At 45.1% G+C, this 20,882-nt stretch overlaps 2 protein-coding genes across 4 annotated transcripts in view; one reads left to right on the top strand and one right to left on the bottom strand.

Annotated features, from left to right (window-relative positions):
• The window catches only part of HDHD2 (haloacid dehalogenase like hydrolase domain containing 2), a 31,523-nt gene extending 20,278 nt beyond the window's left edge, over positions 1–11,245 (top strand). For all 3 annotated transcript variants that reach the window (XM_032798449.2, XM_032798448.2, XM_032798450.2), the window contains 3 exons: positions 6,459–6,675; positions 9,563–9,626; positions 9,975–11,245. In XM_032798449.2, coding sequence (XP_032654340.1) covers positions 6,459–6,675; positions 9,563–9,626; positions 9,975–10,078 — 385 coding nt within the window. In that variant the 3' untranslated portion in view covers positions 10,079–11,245. The remainder of the gene's footprint in view (positions 1–6,458; positions 6,676–9,562; positions 9,627–9,974) is intronic.
• Positions 11,246–13,399: 2,154 nt separating this feature from the next.
• KATNAL2 (katanin catalytic subunit A1 like 2) overlaps positions 13,400–20,882 on the bottom strand; it is an 81,329-nt gene continuing 73,846 nt past the window's right edge. Inside the window, exons 15-16 of the mRNA XM_032798467.2 lie at positions 19,877–19,979; positions 13,400–19,516 (exon numbers count right to left, since the gene is read on the bottom strand). Of these exons, the coding sequence (XP_032654358.1) occupies positions 19,377–19,516; positions 19,877–19,979 (243 nt within the window). The 3' untranslated portion in view covers positions 13,400–19,376. The remainder of the gene's footprint in view (positions 19,517–19,876; positions 19,980–20,882) is intronic.

The raw sequence follows: 20,882 nt of genomic DNA, 5'->3' as shown, positions 1-20,882 counted from the left end.
GGAAGACACAATCCCCTAGCGACGGAGGCAGACGGCCACTACTGCCATACATTCGTGAAGACTCGTGGGGCAGAGAGCAGGTCGAATGGAGCAGGACCGTAGAATTGAAAGTGCCGGTCCCGCACCACAAAGCGGAGAAAGCGTCTGTGAGGCGGGTATCGAAACATGAAAGTACGCGTCGCATGTCGAGAGCAGCGAACCAGTCTCCCGGATCCAGGGAAGGGAATGATAGAGACCCCAAGGACACCTATGCGGAATCTAACTTCCTTACGAAGGCGTTGAGTCCGCGGAGGCTTAGGATGGGTTCGGAGACTCCTTCGAAAGCTGGGGATTAAAAATATGGACGGAGTAGTAAAACCCTGGCCTCTGAGGTTCAGAGGCACTTTCTATCGCAGCTCCGAGTTCGAGAAGCGTTAGGACCTCCTGCCAGAAGAGATGACTCGTGAGAGGGTCCCCTACGGAGGGGATGGGGGGAGGCGTGGTGGGGGTGTGCGAGGCGAAATAAACGGAGATGGGTATCCAACACTCTACACCGTGCGCAAAGGATCCCATCGATCTGAAGTTTCGGCGTCCACGCCGGCAGGAAGCGAGAAGGCGGTTGGAATACAAGAAAAGGAGATTCCGGAAGGACTGGTGCTCTGCTCTCTGGCGCACCTTCCAAATGTTTTTGCTTCGGTCCGCCGGTCGGCTTGTGGTACGTTGTTTTGCCCCCCCCGGGAAATTCGGACTGGCGTCGTCGGTTCCCGTCCCCGGCCTTCGTTATGAAAGCTTGCAGGGCGTCGGTGGGATAAGGCGCTTGAGGTTGCTTGCCGAAAGGATCTCCGCTGGTCTGCGGCTTGGCATGCCCAGGCGAGCGCATATTACACGCGGTTATCTTTAAGGCTTGCAGCTTTGGTGTCCGTCTTCTCCGAGTAAGAGGCCCTGACCTTCAAACGGGAGGTCTTTGTTCGTATCTGCAGTCTCCGGAGGTAAGCGGAGACTTGCAACAGAGAAATCGTCTCTATGTAATTCCCCGAACGCGATGGTTCCGCCGCTGAGTCCCGGCGTCGAGGCAGCCTGTAAGCTGTCTTGATCCTTTTTTCCTCTCTAGAGACTTTTGAACTCAGAGCGGAGATCTAGCCAGGATCAGTTCAGTAACACTTGTCCATCGGTCTGCCAGGTATTAAAACACGGTACCTGCCTATAGTGCTTGCTGGTTTGCCACACTACTGTAAACCCCTTGGAGTCTACCTTACGGCCACGCAGGTCCATTACGTTTAGCCTCCTACGATTTTCGGGCGGGGGCTGGCCGCCATGATGCTCCCTTCTCGTTCACAGGATTTGGAACGCCAGCAAGAGCATGAGGAGGATGGTTACAGGTAGTTGTATCCCCTTAGCGGTACCATGTACTTTTTCTCCGACGCTCTGGCCGTTGGATGGGAACTGATGCTAGAGAGATGCACATAAGTCCCCTTGTGACATAGTGCACTATGAAGGAGTGCAGTGCACCCTCGCGTGTATCGACGAGAGATGTCACTCAGATCCTCAACCTCTTGCACCGTACTCCCTGCTTAGGTTGGATGGCTCAACGCCACGTCTGCGGAGCAGATCCTGCTAGCGCGAAAGGTCAATTAGGGGGGCGGCCAGGGTCGAAGTGCCACTCATGCCTCATGCCGGTGAGGAGGAGGATGGAGAGATGGACGCGGGCTCCTCATGTCAGGTGTGTATGTTCCAAGAGGATGGTTCCTCGATTCTGGGGCGGCCTCTGGGTCCTGTGACTCGGCAATATCGGTTCCCGGAGGAGGAACGCTGATGGTGGCTTCTGGCACCCGACTCGTAACAGTAGATCTCGACGTCGGGAGAGGATCGCCTTGGGCTTGATGGTACGCCCAAGGCGTCCAGAAGGACCACTGCTGGGGCTGTTCCGGATCTTGGACCACATCCCCATAAAGCACGCTGTCTGGCCGCGAGGAGCCTGAAGGGTGTCTGGACGGCCAAGGCGGGGCAGATAGGCTGTATGACTGGTGCCGAGTGACAGTCGGTGCCGGGGAACGGTGCCGGGAGTCGAACCGGTGCCGAGATCGGGACCGGGACCTACGACCAGCGCGGTGCCGGGAGGTCGACCGGGATCGGGTGCGCCGACGGTACGATGGACTCCGTCGGGAAGCGGTGCCGAGAGCCAGAGCGACGTGCTGAGCGTCGGTCTATAGATCGGACCTGGACCGGTGCCGCGAGTACGACCGGCGCCGAGAGTAGGATCGGTGCCGGGACTGCGAGCGGCGTCGAGATGGCGAACGACGGCGTGAGCGGGATCGGTGCCGAGATCTCGATCGGGACCGGTGCCTGTCCTGTGCTCCCAGAGATGGAGGTTGGAGCATAGCTGGCTTTCCCAGAGATGGAAGAGCCCGCACCGGCGGTGCCGGGGGCTGAGGCAGGGAAGGCTCAGTGAGCGCTATCAGGTCCCTCGCCGTTGTGAAGGTTTCCGGCGTGGTCGGGATCGTGAGCTCGACCACGGCACGTGCCGGGGGAGCTATCAAGCACCGGACTCGACGGCTCTTGTCTGGCCGGAGTCGACGGTACGGGAAGCACCGGTGCCGGGCAGATGTGCGGCGCCTGCCGGCACGGCTTCCCAGGCTCGGACTGCGGTGCTGGAGTCGCGACCGCAGGAGCCTTCGCCTTCTTCGTCCCAGGTGAAAGTGAGAGCGCCGCCGGGCTGGCTTCTGAGATGGAGGACTTGTGGTGCCGCGGTGCTGTGGCGGTACCGCTCGTCTCCGGTGCCGAAGAAGAAGGTTTCGGTGCGGACTGCGGTGCGGTCGGTGCCGGAACTGCAGGGGTCAGGGCGGCCTCCATAAGGAGCTGCTTTAAAACGGGAGTCCCGCTCCTTTTTTGTCCTCGATTTGAAGGACTTGCAGATTCGGCACTTCTCGTCAGATGGGATTCCCCAGGCACTTGAGGCAACGATCGTGGGGGTCTCCCGTTGGCATCGGCCGACGACAGGCCGAGCACTGCTTGAAGCCGGGAGAGCCAGGCATGAGCCTGGGTCCGGAGCGGGCGAGGAGGAGTATACCTCAGCCACTAACTATATACAACTATGTTTAACAACTATACTTAACAACTATTAACAACTACTAAACAACACTAACTAACTAACTAGGAACTAGGTAGAACGGGTGAAACGCTAGGGATGTGGAGATCAGCTAAGCCGCACTCCACGTTCCAACGACCGACACGGGCGGTAAGAAGGAACTGAGGAGCGGACGGGTCGGCAGGGGTATATATGCGGTGCTGCAAGGGGGCCACGCCAGGGGGCGCCTGCCGACCCGCCGGGTGTTGCTAGGGGAAAATTCTTCCGATGAACGTGCATGCGGCGCACGCACACCTACTTGGAATGGATATGAGCAAGCACTCGAAGAAGAAACAGCATTTACATTTTATTAAATAAAGCCACTTCATATGTGCTGGATACATAAACTTTTTGATAAACATTTTTTCCTACCAAAATATGTTTTGCATTTAAAACAAACTGACTTATTAAATCTAGGAAGAATGATCTGTCGTTAGTGAATTGAATTGTTTCTGGTCACCATGTCCTTCCAGATTTAAAATTAGTAAATCTTCTCCTGGTTTTTATTCATAGACTGGAAAAGGAAAACAAGTTTTCCTGCTTTTTTAATGCCCCATAGTTGTTTTTTTCCTCACTTTGAATCATCTGGTCATTGAACTGAACTAGCTGGATAAACTGAAATAAGGAGAATATTGGAACTGCTGACAAAAGTTGGTTTAGCACTTCAACAGATTCTAGGTGCCTTGCCAGTGACCCAAACTACTGAACTAGTAGAACTGACTTTAAAACTTGGCAGCAAATGTACTGCTTCTATTGTATTTTATATTTTAAATTATTTTAATTGATTATAATAAGTTTAGGACTTAACAAATCAACAATTTTAAATCTTTATTTTAAATAAGCCTGTATTTAATTTAAAGTCGCATTTAAATAAAAAAATCCAATTTTAAATTTAAAAAATCATTTATATTTATTCTCCCTGATTAAGACAGATCCAGTTCTTTGGGTAGAGGTACAGCAGAGTGCCAGACAGAAATTAGCATTGAAAGAATGTGAAGGGTCAATAGGAGGTTGCTCTCCATGTTGGATTTTTCTGGAAGGCTTCTATGCAAGATAAGTGGGACTAAAAGGAGAAAACATCTCCTTTCCCAGTGCAAGGAAACTGTCAAAGGGCCCCTAATGATTCCTGAGCTGTACTACTTTGTGGTTAGGAAAGAGTCTGGTGGCACCTTATAGACTAACAGACATATTGGAGCATGAGCTTTCGTGGGCGAATACCCAGTTTGTCGGATATTCACCCACGAAAGCTCATGCTCCAATATGTCTGTTAGTCTATAAAGTGCCACAAGACTCTCTGCTGCTTTTACAGATCCAGACTAACATGGCTACCCCTCTGATAGTTCGTGGTTGTGTTTTCCACTGTACTGGATACATTTCTACCCCTTGTGATAAAGACTTAGAATTGGCTGCGGTATGTGAAGAATTTGCTGTCCAGTCAAACGGGAAGCACTCAACAATCATTACCTCAGCTTTTATAGATACAATCTACAGAGCTTTTACTGCAGTGAAATTAAAACTGGTGAGAGGATTGTAACAGCTGAGCACTGCTTGGTAGTACCAGGACCCTTCCTTCAGCTAAGCATTTAAGCAGACTTTCCAGTGTTACTGATTATGCTTTCAATGTTTATGGAGCTGCTGTGTCCATTGTAGAGAAGAACTATAATATAGGTGATGGCAAAATATAAACAAAGAACCTGATTGTGAGAGGGGTGGAGCTCCCGTAACTCCTAGGTCACTCACAGTCACGCCCAGTATTAGTTTAAGGAAACTTTCTTAACCGCTGATGCCCCAAATTACAAACATTCATGTTTAATTTGTTGTTATTTTGTGTTGCACTGACTCCTAGAGCTCCTCATCGGGACACCGTTGTGGTAGGCATTGTACACACACACAAAATAGACAAATGGTCCCTGCTCCGGGGAGCTTACACGCATGAGACAAAGGTGGATATAAAAAGCATGTGGTGGAGCACAAGGTAACAGTGAGATGATGATGATTTTTGTAGTAAGCAGAAGTATTCAAAATACTATTCCATTCATGTTTATCTGGATCTTTCCAGACGATGCTGTGCTAGTGACAGCTTTCTTCTAGGCTTCTTAGCATGCTGGTTGTTTTGGCAGGAAGAATGAAAAACTCATTTTATTCTTGCTTGCAGAAACCCCAGGTAGAATTTTAAATTTTATACTGACCTCTACAGCATGTGTTGCTGGAGAATTGGAATAATAATAATGGGGCTAAGGAAATGTGGGAACAGCCTAAATTTGTGGTGGGGAAGAAATAGCTCCTACTCTCTCAAAACCTTTCTAGATCCACTTTCTGAAGCCCCCAGCAGTTGTGGACAGCTGAGAACTTCTGCGGAAAGATTTCCACTCATTAGTCTCTCATTATTCTAATCAGAGGTGTCAAGTATGTGTTGATCAGACATTTTGACTAATCCTCCATTCTGAATTTTTCTCTCCCATAACAAGGAGATTGTATACAACTTTGTTCCTAAAATGTAACTTCTGATGGCGCTGCTGCTGCTGCTAAGAATCAAACAGCTACTTGAGTGTTCAGTAGTGTATGTATGTGTGTGATGTGTAGGCCTGTGGACATGCTGATCTTTCCTTGTAACTAGTGCATGTTTTTGTTTTAACATACTTTTGTTTTCTTAATTCCATTTTGGATGTTTTCTGCCTGGAGTTCATCCTAGCTCCCATCAAAACTTGGGCATGCTGGAATTGGAATGTGGGAGTTGGAAGATGGTGCAGGCAGTACCAAGATTTGCTCTGCTGAGTAATCTGTATTGCAGAATTCCTATGCAGAGTAATTTTGGAAGCACTGAAATATTAATCCACCCAGCGAAGGCCTTGGAAGATTTGCAGGAAATTAAATGTGTGCATCAAAATCACCAGCACTATCTACAGTTAATATCTAATAAAATATTTACAAGGCTAAATCAAATGAGTTCTTTCTTCAGCCATAGACAAGGGAAAGTGACTTTGAGGTTCTGTTAGATAAAGGAATTAATTCCATCACTGAGTGAATAGAAATATATACCTATCCTTTGAAAAAATCTTCTCTGACTCTTGCAGTCTTTTTAAGACAGTGGCTTCATTAGATTTTTTTTTTATTAGCTGGTTCTGATGACGGGAAGGAGGAAGGAAATAACTTTATTTATGTAACTCGCTCAGTAAAACACTAGTTTAATTCTAAACCCTGCTACAGTTTGAGGCTTGATCCTGTTTCCATTAAAGCTAGTGGGAGTTTTTGGCATTTACATCACTGGAAGCAGGATGAGGCCCATAGTAGCACATCTGTGAATCTAAGGTAAAACATGTTTGGTTTTTTTTTGTCTCTTCCCGTGGTTCTCTAGGTTGATCCTGGATGGTGCCCCTCTTATAGCTATACACAAAGCTAGATATTATAAGAGGAAAGATGGCTTAGCTCTGGGCCCTGGACCTTTCGTAACTGGACTGGAATATGCTACAGACACCAAAGCAACAGTGGTGGGGAAACCAGAGACAACCTTCTTTCTGGAAGCCTTATCGGGGACTGGCTGCAAGCCGGAGGAGACAGTTATGATTGGTGATGTAAGTGTAATAGTTGAGTATGCGTATTATCATCTACCTACCTCGGTGGCCCCCATGTCCATGGAAGGTGAGCACTTTTGAAGAGTATATTCTTCCAGCACCCTTGTGAGATAGGGAAATGTTAGAATCATAGAAATGTAGGGCTGGAAAGGACCTCAAAAAGTCATCAAGTTCATCCCCCTCTGCTGAGGCAGGACCAACTAAACCTGGACCAGTGTTTGTCCAACATGTTCTTAAAAATCTCCAATGATGGGGATTCCACAAACTCCCTTAAGTCTAGTCCAGAGCTTAACTACCCTTAAAAGTTTTTCCTAATATCTAACCTACATCTCCCTTTCTGCCCATTATTTCTTGTCCTATCTTCAGTGGACGTGGAGAACAACTGATCACTATCCTCTTTATAACAGGTCTTCAGATATGTTAAGAGAAATTGTCAGATCCCTCCATTGTCAACCCCATTTTAGAGATGGGGGAACTGAGACACAGAAACACTCAGGGCCTAATCCAAAACCCATTTAGTCAATCCCATAACCTCACTGATCTTGCCCAGACTCTCACAAATCTGTAGCCAGAAATAGAAATCACCCCTCCTGAGTTCCAGCTCAGTGCCTTAACTATAGGACCATTCTTCCTCTCTACAGCTATGCCACAGATTGCCAGCTCCAAATAAGCATTTCCATGATCCTGCACCTATCTCAGATAACTAATTTTAAAAAAAAATTAAAATATTTACCCAAAACAAGGAAAATAGTAGCTCTTTAAAGGGATACTGCCAACTTACTCATTTATTGTGAGGGAACAAGTTTCCTCAGCTCTGTTACTAAGATCAAGTAATTACAACAACAAATTTTTAAACTCCAAAAGCTTGTTCTTACAAAGTATACACTTGGGCCAGATTGGAGTGGAGTCTCTTTAAAGACCATAACTCTTGAATGTTTGGCTCCTGAATACTCTACTGGAGGTGAGGTTGAAATATTCCACATTTAAAAAAGTAATTACCTTAAGTGTGTGTTAGAGCTGTAGTAACCAAATGTTGCATATTGTCAGGAGAAAACTTGGCCTACTCCTGAAAATAACTGCCCATGGGAACTCTACCTCCAGCCCGGGATGCCACTGAGTTCAGCAGGTCTCATTGCAGGAATAAGGGTCTGTGAATAATGGATCCTTCTGCAGGATCAGACCTTTACGTTGTAATAGATGTTAATTCAGAGTACTTGATTAATGTTTCAGAATGGGTTTCATCTTGCATTATATTATAGGCAAGGCTGATAGCACCACCTGTTAAGGTTGTCCAACACTTTCCATTAAAAGACCCTGTTTTCAATTGCTTAGAACTTTGCTAACATTGGGCTGGAATTTTCCATGATGGGTGCTGTCTCAGGCTGATTTTTTGGGGGGAAATTTCAGCTAAAACGGTTCAGCTATTTCTGAGAATGACAAGGGTAAAATACACTGCTTTCCCGCAAGTTAAAAATTCTGGTGACATTTTCTTTGAACTGTGCTAGCACCATATCCTTTGGAGCAGGAACTTGAAATTTGACTGATGGGTGGCCTCTGAGTTGAATATGTGCCTTTTGCTGGATCTGTAAAAATCTGGCCAAATTTGGGGGACGGTTATAATTAAGATTTTGTCCGCACTGAGGATGCTCAAGCCTTTCACAGCTGCTAGCACTGACCAGATTTTTCATGTGCCATCTCCCCAGTGTGACTGAAGCCAGGGCTTCAGAAGAAAAGCCAGACTTTCCCTGTAATGGCTGCTCCCAGCTACTCCGGGCCTGGGTGGGCTAAGGCACTAGAACTGAGAGTAGCGAGCCTGTTTCTCCTTTGCTTTCAATGATTTGCTGCTGGCGCCAAGGCTGCATGGAGGAGGAAGCCACATGATGTGAATATAGAGGGGACTAAAGCCAGACCACAAGGCAGGGGAAGAAGTGGGTTGGGACAAGGAGTCAGATGAGATGCAGGTATCGGGAGAAACTAGAACTGACCGAGTAAAGAAATTAGGAATGGAACTGGGAAAAGAAGCCTGAATGCAGAGTGGGAGAAAGAAGCAGGCATGGGGAAGCGGCACGACTGAGCCAAGGACAGACTGGAATGGACAGAGCAGAAGGGGTCAAGGCTGGGAGAAACTGGCAGAAGCATCTGTGCCCACTAGAGCACACTCCCTTCCAGAGCCTGAACGGAACCCAAGATTTCCATATCAACCTTCTTCTGTCAGCAAATATCTGTGACACCCACTGGCAAAGTATGTCTCATCCCTCCTCCAGTGCTGGTCCACATAGAGGATGACAACCAGTTCTCTGTTAGCTCAAGTAGCAGAGGTCTGTGCGGTGAATCGAAAGGTTCCAATGATGACCCATGTGGGGGTCAATATGATGCTACATGATGGAATTTGGGTTTTTTCAGTTTTTTTTTTTTTTTGAAAAAAAAATGTAAATACATTAAAAGAACAGTGTTAACATTGCAAAGTCAAGCACTCAGGCAGCCTGAATTCTGGTATTTCCTAAATTCTGAGTGCACCTGAACATGCAGATGGCACACAAGCCGACTTCCAAAAGTGCCTAACTCCCACTGATCTTGGTTTTTCTGAAAACCCCACTAGGCAATGCTCTGCATCTTTAGGCACATAAGTACTTTTAAAAACTAATCCTTATGGTTTAAATACTCTAAACATTATTAGTTTTAGCTTAAATCTTGCAGTTCTATCTCAAGCAGATCTCCCACATAGGTAACTTCAGTGAGAATTTTGCCCAAGTGCTAATTTCAAGATATAGCTTATTATTGTTTTGATCAGACTGGGTCATCGCGTGGTTGTGAACACCACAGAATGCCCATAAACCAATTCTTTCTGTAACTCTAGATTAACCTTTTTTCTTCTTCTCTCTGCCAGGATTGCAGGGATGATGTTGGCGGAGCCCAGAATGCTGGCATGCTAGGAATTTTAGTAAAGACTGGTAAGTACTGCATGGATTTTGACATCTTGTGATACATTTTTTCACTGCAATAGAGCTTTATTAGAACAACTCCTCCAGCACATAGCTGAACAAATGCAAAACTGGGTCTGGGTTTTGGTCAAACTGCCCCTGGGATGGGGAATCTCAGCCTACCTCTGTGAAGATTATTGGTGATGCATTAGGTCAAGGAGAATGCCAAGTGGGTACCCCTTTACAGTGCCTTGTTGTTTGTGAAATACAAGTGATAGGGGCATCAAACAAAATCTCTCCTTGCTCCAGGGAAGACTTCAGGCTGGAAGGGCAGCTAAAGCAGCTTTTAAAAAGCACCTTTTTGTTCTTTTATTTCAGGTAAATATCGAGCAGCAGATGAAGACAAAATTAATCCCGCTCCTTACCTAATCTGTGAGAGTTTCCCACAAGCAGTAGATCATATCCTACAGCATCTGCTATGAGAGAAGTGTTTAGTTTGGAGAAACTTGACTCTGTTTGGACATTGTTGCCTCCCTTCCGCCTCACAAACTAAAACTCAGAGCACAGTATGCATCACACCTGCAATCAGGCAATGAACATGTCTCACTGCAGAGCCCTGAAACGAAATGATACCGATGTGCAACCCAGTGGCAAATCATTGGTAAACTCTTTTACTTCCCTGAAGATGGAACACAGAGAGTGGAAAAGTAGGTCTCCCAGTGTTCATCAGGTCAGATGGCAGGTGGAGGGAAACCAACCAGCAGACGAAACAATTTGCTTTCTCGTATCGTGTAGGGAAAGGAGGGAAATTCACGTAGAGTCTTTCTTTGACTGTTTAGGAAGTAACTGTTTAAAAAGCCCATTTGAAATGTGCCAAGTTAGTTAAACTATAAAACCTGTGAGAAATGTGCCAAGATAATAAACATCAACAAAGCATAATAGCCATTTTTAGCCTAAATGATGATAGCTTTGTTGGGTCTTGTATGTTTGTTTTAGTTACTGTGTCTCCTCTCTCTGCTGTAATCTGACTAATTTAAATGTAGAGATGGTACACATTAAGAGTATCTTACAATTTACGATATCATCATTACTAATACTAATCACTGCTGATTTCTCACCCTCTATTCAAACAGGTAACAATTGTTTTTTCAAGTTTTATGTAAAATCCAAACAACCAGTATTTTACAGATGTTTTAATTAGATGCTGTTATAAACAGGAATGGTGCAGAAACAAAAATCTGGTCCTTAATGGCTTTATAGGACATGAATTTTTGAAGTTAGACTTCAGCAGGGTCCTATTAACTATACAATTGCAAGATTTCTTTTTTTTTTTTTTTTCCTTTCTAATGCTATGAGAAAAATCCTTCAAAACCCATGGGACCGATTCAAGCTTTTAAACACTTGGTTAATACAGCTGTAAAATGAAATCTCATTCTGCAGCATGTAGTGTTCTTCCTGCATGTGTTAAATCCACCAAAATGAACTAACTTTGTAATGATGGTAAATGGCTTTCCTGGTCTGTTTGCAAGCTGTACTAATCAAAGTCCTTTCCGGTTGTTTTACAGTGCTCCTGAGTGTTAAGTTATTAGACTGTAATTGTGCATCATTGTAGTACTCACCTTATTGAAAATATAGTTTTGTGTTAATAAGCCACACTTCTTCTTGTTAAGAAAAAATGTAATGAATATGTAGCAGGCGCTATCTAAAGGAAAGCAAGTTTATCTATAATCTCTCTGAGAGGTTACATTTCACATGGAGTGAATTTCTGCAAATGACAGAAAGGGAAGCATGAATGTGTATGTGGGCTGTGTAAGCTGCGTATTGGGCATGCAAGAAATAATGGAAGCTCTTTGGCTCTGAGGCTGTCTGTTTGCTCTGTGTTTGGCAAGGCCCAGCACAATGGGATCCTGGCTCATGAATGGGCTCTTAGGTGCTACTGCTATACAAATAAGCAACAATAAGTGAATGTCCCGTGCTTAAAAAAAAACAGACTTCCTCCATCCCTCCCCAGCAGGACTTGAGGACTTGAAATTACTCTTGCAAACGTGGTTGAGTGTAGTGACTCCAACCTAACCTCCCACATCCTCTTCCCAACATCCTGTGAAAGTCAAAGGCTATGTAAGATAATGGAGCCCTTCCTTGGGCCTCCTAAAAGATCGGTCTCCCTTACTCAACTAACTAATACACACGGTGCTGAGTAAATTCACTCAGCCAACCAATCCTTGTATAGCATCTGTGACAAATATAAGCTGTGATAGACCCAGGCCAGTTGGGAAGACCAGAGTAGTCGAAGCGAGATATATTGGCCACTGGAGAAGCAGTTTTCTGTTCCCTGAGTGACCAGAGCAGGGGCTGCTCCAGGCTAATGAGAACACCTGACTCCAATTAACCTGCTAAGAGTCAGGTGAGGCAGTTAGGCACCTGACTCTAATTAAGGTCCCTCTGACGCTATAAAAGGGCTCACTCCAGTCAGGCCAGAGAGGGCCAGGGAGCTAAAGGAGAGGAAGTGTGTGTGAGGAACTGGAAGCAAGAGCCGTGCAAGAAGCTGAGAGTGAGTAGGCATACTGCTGGAGGACTGAGAAGTACAAGTGTTAGCAGACATCAGGAGGAAGGTCTGGTGGTGAGGACAAAGAAGCTGTTGGGAGGAGGCCAGGGGGAGGTAGCTCAGGGAGTTGTAGCTGTCGCCAGGACCGGCGCTAGGGATTTTAGTGCCCTAGGCGCACGGCAATTTCGCCACCCCGCGCGCTGGTCCTGCGGCTCCGGTGGAGCTGCCGCAGTCGTGCCTGCGGGCAGTCCACCAGAGCCGTGGACCAGTGGACCCTCCGCAGGCACAATTGCGGCAGGTCAACCGGAGCCGCCTGCCGTTCCCTCCGGCAAAATGCCACCTAGCAATAATCCTGGCGCCCCAGGTGATTGCCTAGGCCGCCTAAATGGAAGCGCCGGCCCTGGCTGTCGGCAGCTGTACCAGGAGGCACTCTACACAGCTGCAGTCCACAGGGCCCTGGGCTGGAATCCAGAGTAGATGGCAGGGCTGGGTTCCCCCCAAACTTCCCAACTCCTGATCAAACACAGGAGGAATTGACCTGGACTGTGGCTTCTACCAGAGGGGAAGGTCTCTGGGCTGTTTCCCAACCCACAGGGTGAATCTGCGAGGTGAGCAAATCCGCCAATAAGCACAGGACCCACCAAGGTAGAGGAGGAACTTTGTCACAAAGCCAACAGAAGGCTCAAGGACGTTATGTGCCATGTAAGTGTGACACACATGCAGAGCTGGATGAGGAGGAGAGACGAGTGAGCGGAAGGAAAGAAAATGCTGTGCTTAGGAGATTTTTTAAGTGTTTTGAAAATGTAACTGAGGCAGGAGTAAGGAGGGGTTGTTCATCTGAGAGGGAAGTAGGTGTGGGTATGTTGTAGCAGATCATGGGACATTTTGTACATATGGGCAATTACACCTGAGACCAAAAAAGGGGACATCTGGAAAAGATTAAAAGGGAAGGGGCATCTACTGCTAGTAAAGCAGTGAGAGTTAGAGGAGGGATATAAAAGGACTGAGACCTTTAAGAGGTAGTTCATGAGAAATATAGGGTTCCTAAAAGAGAATGCAGTCATTTAAAGGGTACAGGGCAGTGGTTTAGCTCCAAGTTACTTTCCCATTTTCAGAATGGGAGGAAAGGTCTCTGTATTCAGATCTTGGATTTCATACCCTACTCCAGTACAAAGACTTGATTAGCTACCACATTTGGCCGTGAAACAGTAGTTAGCTACTCAAAACAGCATTTCAAGACTGCGCTCATGAACCACATCTCCAAACTCCTCCTAGCTTTCACCTTCCCCACTGAAAGCCCTTGACCAGCTCACACTCACTGCTGTAACTTGCATGTCTGTGCCCTTCCTGATGCTTGCCTAGTCCCGCCTCCAATCCATCGAGGACTCTGCAGCAAAAATCATCTGTCATCCAGTGCTGTTGCCTCCTGGATCAAATTCAAACCCCTTGTTGTGACTTTCAGCGCCCTTTTGGCCCCTTATCTCCTTTTCCTCTTCACTGGCCTCTTTGCTTAGCCCAAGACCCTCCCTCCTTGACTGTACTCTGTGTCCTTTCTCCCCCCTACTGCCATGCCTTCATTCATGCAATCCCCTATGACCAGAGCCCTGTTTGCCAAACCTCCACTGTAGTCATTAAATCTGTGCAAAACTTGTTTCTATGGTCCTGCGCAGATTGCTTTTAAAAATATAGTCAATCGCTCCACCTCTGAAGACGTGCTGTACCGTCTCTGGCAATCACATAATCCTTTCATCTTCACCCTCATCCTCCTCTTCCTGTGGCGGCATCCCCTTCTGTTGTGACTTAACTTGGACTGGGGGTAGTTACTCCATTAGGCTGTGGGCCCCCATCCCCAAATGGGTACATGCAAAGGCAGCATTATTTTGTGGCCATGTTAGCCATAAGATCTCCTAGGGTGTCAGAGGCAAGAGCAGTGTGAACAGGGGTGGGTGCCTTGTGGCTAAGAACTGATTGGGTTATGTATGTGGGGTGGGCTGGCTGTACTAAGATATGCAGGCCATGTTCCCTAGTTCTCACATGGAGAACCTGTGGAAGGAGAATTCCATAGGATGTGAGGAACCCTATCTAATTATGGCTTTTCGTAGAATCATAGGACCGGAAGGGACCTTGAGAAGTCATCTAATCCAGTCCCCTGCTCTTATGGCAGGACTAAGTATTATCTAGACCATCCCTGACAGGTGTTTGTCTAACCTGATCTTAAAAAATCTCCAATGATGGAGATTCCACACCCTCCCTTTATTCCAGTGCTCAGCCACCCTGACAGGAAGCTTTTCCTAATGTACAACCTAAACCTCCCTTGCTGCAATTTAAGCCCATTACTTCTTGTCCTATCCTCAGAGGTTTTGAAGAACAAATCTTCTCCCTCCTCCTTGTAGCAACCTTTTATCTACTTGAAAACTATTATCATATCCCCTCTGTCTTCTCTTCTCCAGACTAAACATACCCAATTTTTTCAGTCTTCACTCATAGATCATGTTTTCTAGGCCTCTTCTCTGGACTTTCTCCAATTTGTCCACATCTTTCCTGAAATGAGGCATCCAAAACGGGACACCATACTCCAGTTAAGGCCTAATGAGCGCAGAGTAGAGCAGAAGAATTACTTCTCGTGTCTTACTTACAACACTCCTGCTAATACATCCCAGAATGCTGTTTGCTTTTTTTGTAACAGTGGTACACTGTTGACTCATATTTAGTTGTCCATTTTGACCCCTCAGATACCTCTCTGCAGTACTCCTTCCTAGGCAGTCATTTCCTATTTCGTATGCATGCAACTGATTGTTCCTTTTGAAGTGGAGTACTTTGCATTTGTCCTTATTGAATTTCATCTTATTTACTTCAGACCATTTCTCCAGTTTGTCCAGATCATTTTGAATTTTAATCCTATCCTCCAAAGCACTTGCAACCTCTCCCAGCTTCGTATCATCTGCAAACTTTATCAGTGTACTCTGAATACCAGGGATCGGCAACCTGTGGTTCCGGAGCCGCATATGGCTTTTTGGCTGCCCCTTTCGGGGAAGCTGTTTTTTGACTGGGTGCGAGGTGCAGGCTCTGTCTGGGAGGCGCTTACCACAGGTGGCTTCCAGCTGGTGGCTCAGCAGGACTCAGGCAGGCTGTCTGCCTGCCCTGGCCCCACACTGCTCCTGGAAGCAGCTGGCTGCTGGCACAGCTCTGCGCACCCCTTGGGGGAGAGGGGCAGCGGGTCTCTGTGTGCTGCCCATGTTCACAAGCACCACCCCCGCAGCTCCCATTGCCCAGCCAATGGAAGCTGTGAGGATGGTGCTGGGGGAGAGGGCAGGGCACGACACAGATACGTGCCAGCAACCAGCCACTTCCAGGAGCAGCATGGGGCCAGGGCAGGCAGGCAGCCTGCCTGAGCCCTGCTGCACCACTGGCCTGGGTGCCGGCTGTAGTAAGCACCTTGCAGCCAGAGCCTGTACCTTGCACCGCCTCCGATACCCCAACCCCCTGTCCCGGTCAGAACCCCCTCCTCCACCCAAACTCCCTCCCAGATCCCACACCCCCTCCTGCACTCCAATTCCCTGCTCCAACCCAGAGCCCTCTCCTGTTTATATTCAAATTCAAATGGCTCATTACCAAGGCAACTGTTGTCTACCAATAAAACTCTTGGAATTTCTTGTGATAAGGAAGCGTCTGTGCTCTGTCTTTACTAGTATGTTCAGATGTCCAACAGTTTGAAAAAGTCTAAAGTCAGAAATAAAATTGAAGGTATTTATCTGATCTATCAAAAAAAACGATAACTAAAAAGAGAGAGAGCGAAGATGAACATCAATAATCTCAAAATCATTGGACTGAGTGTTACGCTTTTATAGCAAGTTCAGCTGGACTCCCATTGTTTTTTATTTCCAACAATAAGAAATCAAACCTAGAAAGACGTTTTGAAAAGAAACATTGGACATTTGCTGAAACCTATCCAGCTGATGATGTGAGGAAAAAAGCAGTAGAGGATCTCCGGTGTAAAGCAGAGCAAGCAAGATGTATGTTTGCTAAATGAAGGCACCAAGCAGAACCACTACTGCTAGTTTTGTGGCAGCTCAAGAAATCATCAAACGAGGGAAGCCATTCACAGATGGAGAATATGTGAAAGAATGTTTCCTTAAAACATCTGAGCACCTCTTCAATGATTTTAAAAACAAAGATGAAATAGTTTAGAAAATTAGAGAAATGCCATTATCTACAAAGACAGTAAAGGACAGAACTATTAAGATGTCCACAGATGTATCCAGCCAGCAGATTAGTGACAGTAGATCAACACCAGGTTTTTCTGTTGCCTGCAATGAGACATGTGATGTGGATAACATCGCTCAGGTTGCCTTACTCTGCAGATATGTTAATGATCAAGGTCCTCAAGAAGAGTTGATCGTGTTATTACCACTCACAGGACAAACTCAAGGTGAAGATATTGCATCTGCTGTCACTAATGTCTGAAACAAAAAGATATTGACATCAACAGAATAATTCCTCTTGCTGCAGACGGAGCACCGAGCATGAAGGTGGCACACAAAGGTTTCCTTTCTTTACTTTAAAGAAGTATGGCGCATGATGTAATTTCATTTCACTGCATAATCCACCAGGAGGCGCTGTGTGCATAAACTTTTCCAGAGGAAATCTCAAAAGTAGTGGAAATGGTCCTGCAGATTGTTAAAATAATGGCAAGGGCTCTCAATCATTGTCAGTTTTGCGATTCTCATGTATTACAAGATAAGATGACTTTCCAGAAGTGCAGTCCTGCTGAAGTTTGCATCATGTCTTGAGGAAATTAGAGTGTTCCTCCGAGAAAGGGGCCTTAAAGATGCAGCGCTAACGGATTCTCACTGGCTGCAGAAATTCAGTTTCATGGTGGATTTAACTTCTCATTTAAACATGTTGAATTGGAAGCTACAGGAAAAGGAAATACTTCAATTTCACTTTTGAAAGAATTTCTTTCATTTGAATGAAAGCTATCTTTGTAAGGGACATTGAGATGGGCATGTTAGTGTATTTCCCAACAGTGAAGTAATACAACCAACCAACTGTGATATTGACGTTCGGTTCCTTGCAGAAACAGTCATCAAAATGCAGGCTGCATTTGCTGACCGATTTCACGAGTTCAGAAGGGAAAAGTCCACTTTGTCATTTCTGTTGAAACCACTTGAAGCTGTCACTTCTGCACTGAATTTTTCAGCATTTGCAGGAATCGATCGAGTGCAATTTGAATTTGAATTAGCAGACTCACAAGACAAGGATTTATGGAATTCAAAACTGAAAGATCTTGTCACTGAACCTGAAAATCTGGAAAGGCAGAAATCCACTCTGGGGCTACAACACAAGTGGTCTGAAATGGATGACCTTAAATGGGAAGACCAGATTATATTTGACGTTTGGAATTGTCTACCAGATATGTACAGTCAGCTGAAAAATAAGCATTTGGGCTTCTCTCAATCTTCGGTTCAACTTACTTCTGTGAACAAGTGTTCTCCAACATGAATTTCATCAAAAACAAACTGAGGAGCCAACTGCAAGATGTTAGTCTTGAGTCCTGTTTGAAAATGAAAATCACGGCATATTCACCAAACACTGAACAAATCTCTAAAGATGTCCAACAGCAGAAGCTGCATTAAAAGTATTGATGAGTAGTAATAACTTTAATATGTTCAATTATTATTAGTTGATAAATTCTAACTCTACAAGTAGCTTTGCGTTTGATGCCGCTCTTGAAATATTTTGGTCAAAGACAAAAACAAAAAAAATGGCTCCTCTTCTTTGAAAGGTTGCTGACTCCTGCTCTATACCATTATCTAAATAATTGATGAAGATATTGAACAGAACCGGACCCAGAGGTGATCCCCTGCAGGACCCCACTCGTTATCGGGGCCGCTGAGAGTGGGTTTGGGCCTCGGTGGAAAAAAATTTTTTGGCCCTCCCAGCAAGGGTGGACTGGCTAAACAGGGCCGACAAGAGTGGGGGGAAGCCGGGCCCTGTGCCCATTCTGGACTGTCGGGCCCCAGTAATTTGTACTGGTTTCCTCTCACCTCTCATCAGCCCTGCTTGTTATGCCCTTCCAGCATGACTGTGAGCCACTGATAATTACTCTCTGGGAACGGTCTTCCAACCAATTTTGCACCCACCTTCAAGTAGCTCTATAACGAAAGAATTTTGTCTCAGTTGCCTAGGATGCCTTATTAAGCTTTAAACTGAAAATCTAATAAATAAGTAGCAACAGATCATAACATTCTTCATCCTCCAGTGTCGCTAGCTTCACAAATATTCCTCACCCCATACATCACCTCAGCTGTCATCTGCTTCCACTTCAGCATGTGCATCTTCCATCTTGGTAAACACCTAAAAATCCTGGCATCTAAAGATACCAGTTAGCATTGCTGTTTCTGAACAGCAAAAAAGACCAAAAAGGAAGGATGAAAGACTGTTAAGAACAGCATAAATGCTTTGTTTCACTGGAGCTCAGCTAATAAGTAAGTAATATGTAATTTAAATTAGGCGCTGATTCCTCAACAAGTAATATACTTATGAGCACTACAGCACCCTATTAAAAGCAAATGACATTGGTGCTAGTTGGGTAAAAAATAACCCAAAACCAAATTGAATGGGATGGATAAAACACATCAGGACATCGATACATGAACAAATTATATCCCAGACCAAAACTGCACCAAATTGACCATGACTATCAGGCAATAATAAAATGTTGAGTTTAATCCCAGATGGGTTTAAAAAAAAAAAAAGTCTCTTATGCTTCATTGGCAATCGCACAGGTCCTTGCTAGTAAATGCTAGACTGGTTGTGATGCACTAGTTTGAGTATTGTGAACACCCTAATCTTCTTGCTATTCCTGACATAAGCTTGCTACTCTTGCTCCTCTTCCCCTAAGAAGTGAAAATCATTTGCAATGAATAAAGATTGTGCAAGACTGATCAATTTATAAGGCTTTATGCATAAAATTAGTGCTAGAATCTTAATTGCATTCACTGTAGACACTACTTTTCCATGAAGAATAACAATTTCTAGTTGTCATTGAACATGGTAAATTAAAAATGCATCTTTCAGATTTGGAAGTACAGATTCTCTTCGGTTTTCTGGGAGGTAAAAAAAAAAGTAATTCCTTTTCCATCATAGTTCACTCCCTCTATCTATAGCTGAACCTCAATCGCAGATGCCATTTTGAATAGTGGGTATCTTTGATTTCGAAGTCTAAAGCCATTTCAAACAGATTCAAAATCTCTCTGCCAGGCTATGTACTTCTGACTTAAATTCTTGGCTGATGGCTTGGTGTGAGCGATCACATCCAGGAAATCTGCTGTTGTGACCGTATCCAGCCGGAGTTCAGGTAAATTACTGCTACCTGGAGAGAGAAAATTGACCAAATGCTGAAAGTGAATGAGATGCTGATCAGTGCTAAGAGATGCTCTTTTTAAGCCAGTGCATAATGCAACATACTTAACGGTTAATACACTAAGCAGAAGATTGGATATAGCAGGAGAGAACATGGTTCTTATTGTGTTCAGTGCACAGAAATCAACAGCTTCAACAGATGACCTGAGTTATGTAAATGTTGGCTTAATTAGGTTTTTACAAACATACAGTTTAAAACTTTTCTAAGTAAAAGTTAGCTCCACCTACTGGTATGTGAATATATAATACCTAGTGTTACAATGACAGATCAGCATTTGTCACATAGGGTTCTCTGTGAGAGCTATTATACCTGGCTGATGATTTTCAAGAGCATTGAAGATTTTCCTCACTGGTCGCATAGCTGCTTCCTTGCAGACCAGTTTAACGTCAGAGCCAGAGTACCCTTCTGTCTCCTAATACAAGATCACAATTCACAGGATTACAAATCATTGCACGTGATGTGTATATACTCTCATGTTACTTCATTCTTGCTTTGAATGCACAGTTGCTTTATGCAGGTGTTAGCAAATCAGACATTTGGCTTTTTAAGGAAAGTTTTCTGCAGGTAAAATAAAATCTTCATCTCTCTGTGCCTGTTTCCTACCCTTTCTGTCTTACTTATTTTGACTGTAAACTCATTCTGGACCTGATCCAAAGCCCTCTGAAGTCAATGAGAGTCTTCACTGGCTTTAAGGGGCTCTATGTTTCTGGCCAGTGCTTAGTAAAATGGGCCTCTAGGCCCTGCTGAGATACTAACACCACCAATGGGACAGATTTTCAACGAGGGCTGCTCTGCAAAAAATAACTTGTTTTGCGTCCCATCTTTTGCAAGTCTGAATGTGGATACTCTTATTTTGGGTTAAGAGCATCCTGCTTCCATTTAGCTAGGCCACTGTTAATCTGAACTAAAGAGTGTCCACACACAAAAATAACAAGTGTGAAATAAAAGCAGTTTTGGTGCAAATTTGTGTGTAGACATGTCCTTTGGCATGTGCAACCGCACACCTCCTTCAATGCATGTTTACTTCACACACACATACATAGCAAAAATACAAATCTCATATTTGTGTGCACCCTAGGCACTCAACTGGCAAGGCATGTGCCCAAGTAACCACTTGCCTTTAATTTAAAAAATCCTAGCCCTGTGTAATCATCTTTAAATGAAAACCCAACCATCCTGAGTGCATAGCATGGTCTAGCTTGTACCAAGCTGTACATAATGAGGTTCTCGTTCCAGCCAGTGATTGAGCTGATAATCATGCCACAGTTGGATAAGAACGGGGCTAGCTGTAACACAGGTAGCACTGTTCTGCCCA

This window comes from Chelonoidis abingdonii, chromosome 6 (assembly GCF_003597395.2).
Source record: "Chelonoidis abingdonii isolate Lonesome George chromosome 6, CheloAbing_2.0, whole genome shotgun sequence".
NCBI lineage: Eukaryota > Metazoa > Chordata > Testudines > Testudinidae > Chelonoidis > Chelonoidis abingdonii.
The sequence above is the reverse complement of the archived record's forward strand: the minus strand, read 5'-3'. Positions and strand labels throughout refer to the sequence as shown.